We start from the raw sequence: 2,141 nt of genomic DNA, 5'->3' as shown, positions 1-2,141 counted from the left end.
AGATGTGGTATGAGTGACAATGAGACATCTCTCCATCCAAGTGACAATTTTTAAAAATAAACCATGATATGTCAAAGTACGGTCTTCGACACAGAGCCTTGGCACACACCGAACAGCAAACTATAAACTTTTATGTCTGTTGTTTTTGTTTACATATTGTTGTGATTATAAATTGATGTTCTGTGACTGTCGTACAAGTCAGAAGTTTAAGTAGCTACAAAACAGGTTAAATCAACCATTTTTTTAACATTATGCAATGCATTAGTAAACATGATTTAATTAAACCGTAGACACAAGTGTTATTGTTTCGTCCGTAATAAATCAGTTCCCAACCCAATTAAATAGTTATAACATAACAAACTTTTTTCGTTACTGTTACATTTTCAATGAAGACCGAACCCTTGCCAATCTTATCTTGTTATCTCTTCATTTACTTTTGATAATAAAAAATATCAAATACACCTAAAAGGTTAGATTTTTTCAAGATAATAAAATGAATTCACTTGATAATTCTTTATTCTTTTTAATGTTCTTGAAACAGATACAAGCTATTTTTTATAAAACCTCTTGTAATAATGAGGCTTTTTCAAATATCGATCTGGTAATTGATGCGAGGCAGTTGTTAGGTGGAATGCAAAAGCTTTTAATCCTTCCATTATTTCTTCGCTTGTAGGAGTGATTTCTGATGCAGGTAGAAAGAATGCTTTATCTCCTTCATCCCTAAGTTCAATTGTATACGAGTACTTAATGTTTGCTCCACCTCTTGCATATAATCATCTGAAGCTCCAGCAATTGAACCAAATTCTGGTATAAAGGAATTTTGGTCCACTATGTATTTCGTTTGATGCTTAGTAAATATCGCAGCTGCTGCAACTTTACCAGCGTCCTGTAGATCTTGTTTATCTGCTAGTTCTTCTAAGGAGTAACCTATAGGATATGACATTATATTTCCATAATTATGGAAAGTCAAGTAAGCAAGGAAGTTAATGTTCTTTTTATTTCTACCCATCACTCGCCTGAGGGCTTTACTTTCCTTCTCTGTGAAAGGACCTGTACCAGCAAATCTCTCATAGTCACAAGGGTCTGTTGAGCCACCAACTGCAGGATTCCATGATTCGTCGTCAAAACCAAAATTTCTATTCAAATCAACCCCAAAACATTTAGGATCATAGGAAGTCTGTCTTCGATTTTTCCTCCAGCAAGGGTCTGTTGTGTAGCTATAAACATAACCATCGGGGTTGAGAACAGGGATGATATACCAGTCATACATGTCGACCAACTTTTCTATGGCAGGATCCTTTGTTGGGTTATTCTTAAGTTGGTTAATAATATTCAGCACCACCGCTGGTGAGATCCATTCACGTGCATGTATACCACCATCTATCAAAATCGAAGGTTTCATTTTCCGTCTTCTTTTTCCACATCCCCCATTTTTCTTTTTGAATATCTTGATTAAATGTATTTTACGATTTTCTGCGGTTTTGCCTATTACTTCTCTGTAAGCAAATATCTTCCCCTTACCTGATGGTCCGACGGATGGTTGATTACTTAGTGATGTCAGAAATTTTTCTATTACTGCGTATTTATTATATTTTGCAAAGTCTATTTGTTTAGCGTGTAAAAAGCCCTGGTGTCGTTCTTTTATATGGTTCTTGATTGCCGGATTTTTTTCGATAGCCGCTAATATTCCCGGAGACTTGCATTCTGGGACGCATTCTGAGGTGGTGTTGACAATCAGGAATGACAAAACAAGAAAACATTTCATTTTGAGGTTATTCTGAAATTTAAATAAATTCAAATGGTTACTCTTATTGAAACGGGGGTTTTACCCTCTTCTGTACAATTAAGCTTAAATAATTTAATGTAACGCGTCTTCTGATTGACTGACAGTGTTTTGCCTATAAGCTCATAGACATAATTTTGTCATTTGACCTGAAATCATAAACGTTTTTGTATGATTAACTCTGCTTAAAATGGAATTTAGAACTAAATTACGCGGGTTATTCAGTGTACCAATTGTTTTAATTTTTTTCTTCATAGACATAAATTACTATTAGAGTAATTACTTAAATAACACACACAAGGGGACAAATACCAACACAGCAACTACACATACAATTTGAAAGAACACCATCGTAATA

General features: G+C 34.6%; 1 protein-coding gene across 1 annotated transcript; it reads right to left on the bottom strand.

The window, feature by feature from the left end:
* Positions 1-655: 655 nt before the first annotated feature.
* Positions 656-1,765, bottom strand: LOC134710377 (carboxypeptidase B-like). The gene has a single exon (XM_063570732.1). The coding sequence runs from the start codon at positions 1,763-1,765 to the stop codon at positions 656-658; it is 1,110 nt and encodes a 369-aa protein (XP_063426802.1).
* Positions 1,766-2,141: the final 376 nt, after the last annotated feature.

This window comes from Mytilus trossulus, chromosome 3 (genome assembly GCF_036588685.1).
Source record: "Mytilus trossulus isolate FHL-02 chromosome 3, PNRI_Mtr1.1.1.hap1, whole genome shotgun sequence".
NCBI classification, from domain to species: domain Eukaryota; kingdom Metazoa; phylum Mollusca; class Bivalvia; order Mytilida; family Mytilidae; genus Mytilus; species Mytilus trossulus.
This window is presented reverse-complemented; position numbering and strand designations above follow the sequence as displayed.

What these genes read in the sequence shown, in the direction of transcription:
- LOC134710377 (XM_063570732.1), bottom strand. Translation starts at nt 1,765, where the DNA reads ATGAAATGTTTTCTTGTTTTGTCATTCCTGATTGTCAACACCACCTCA.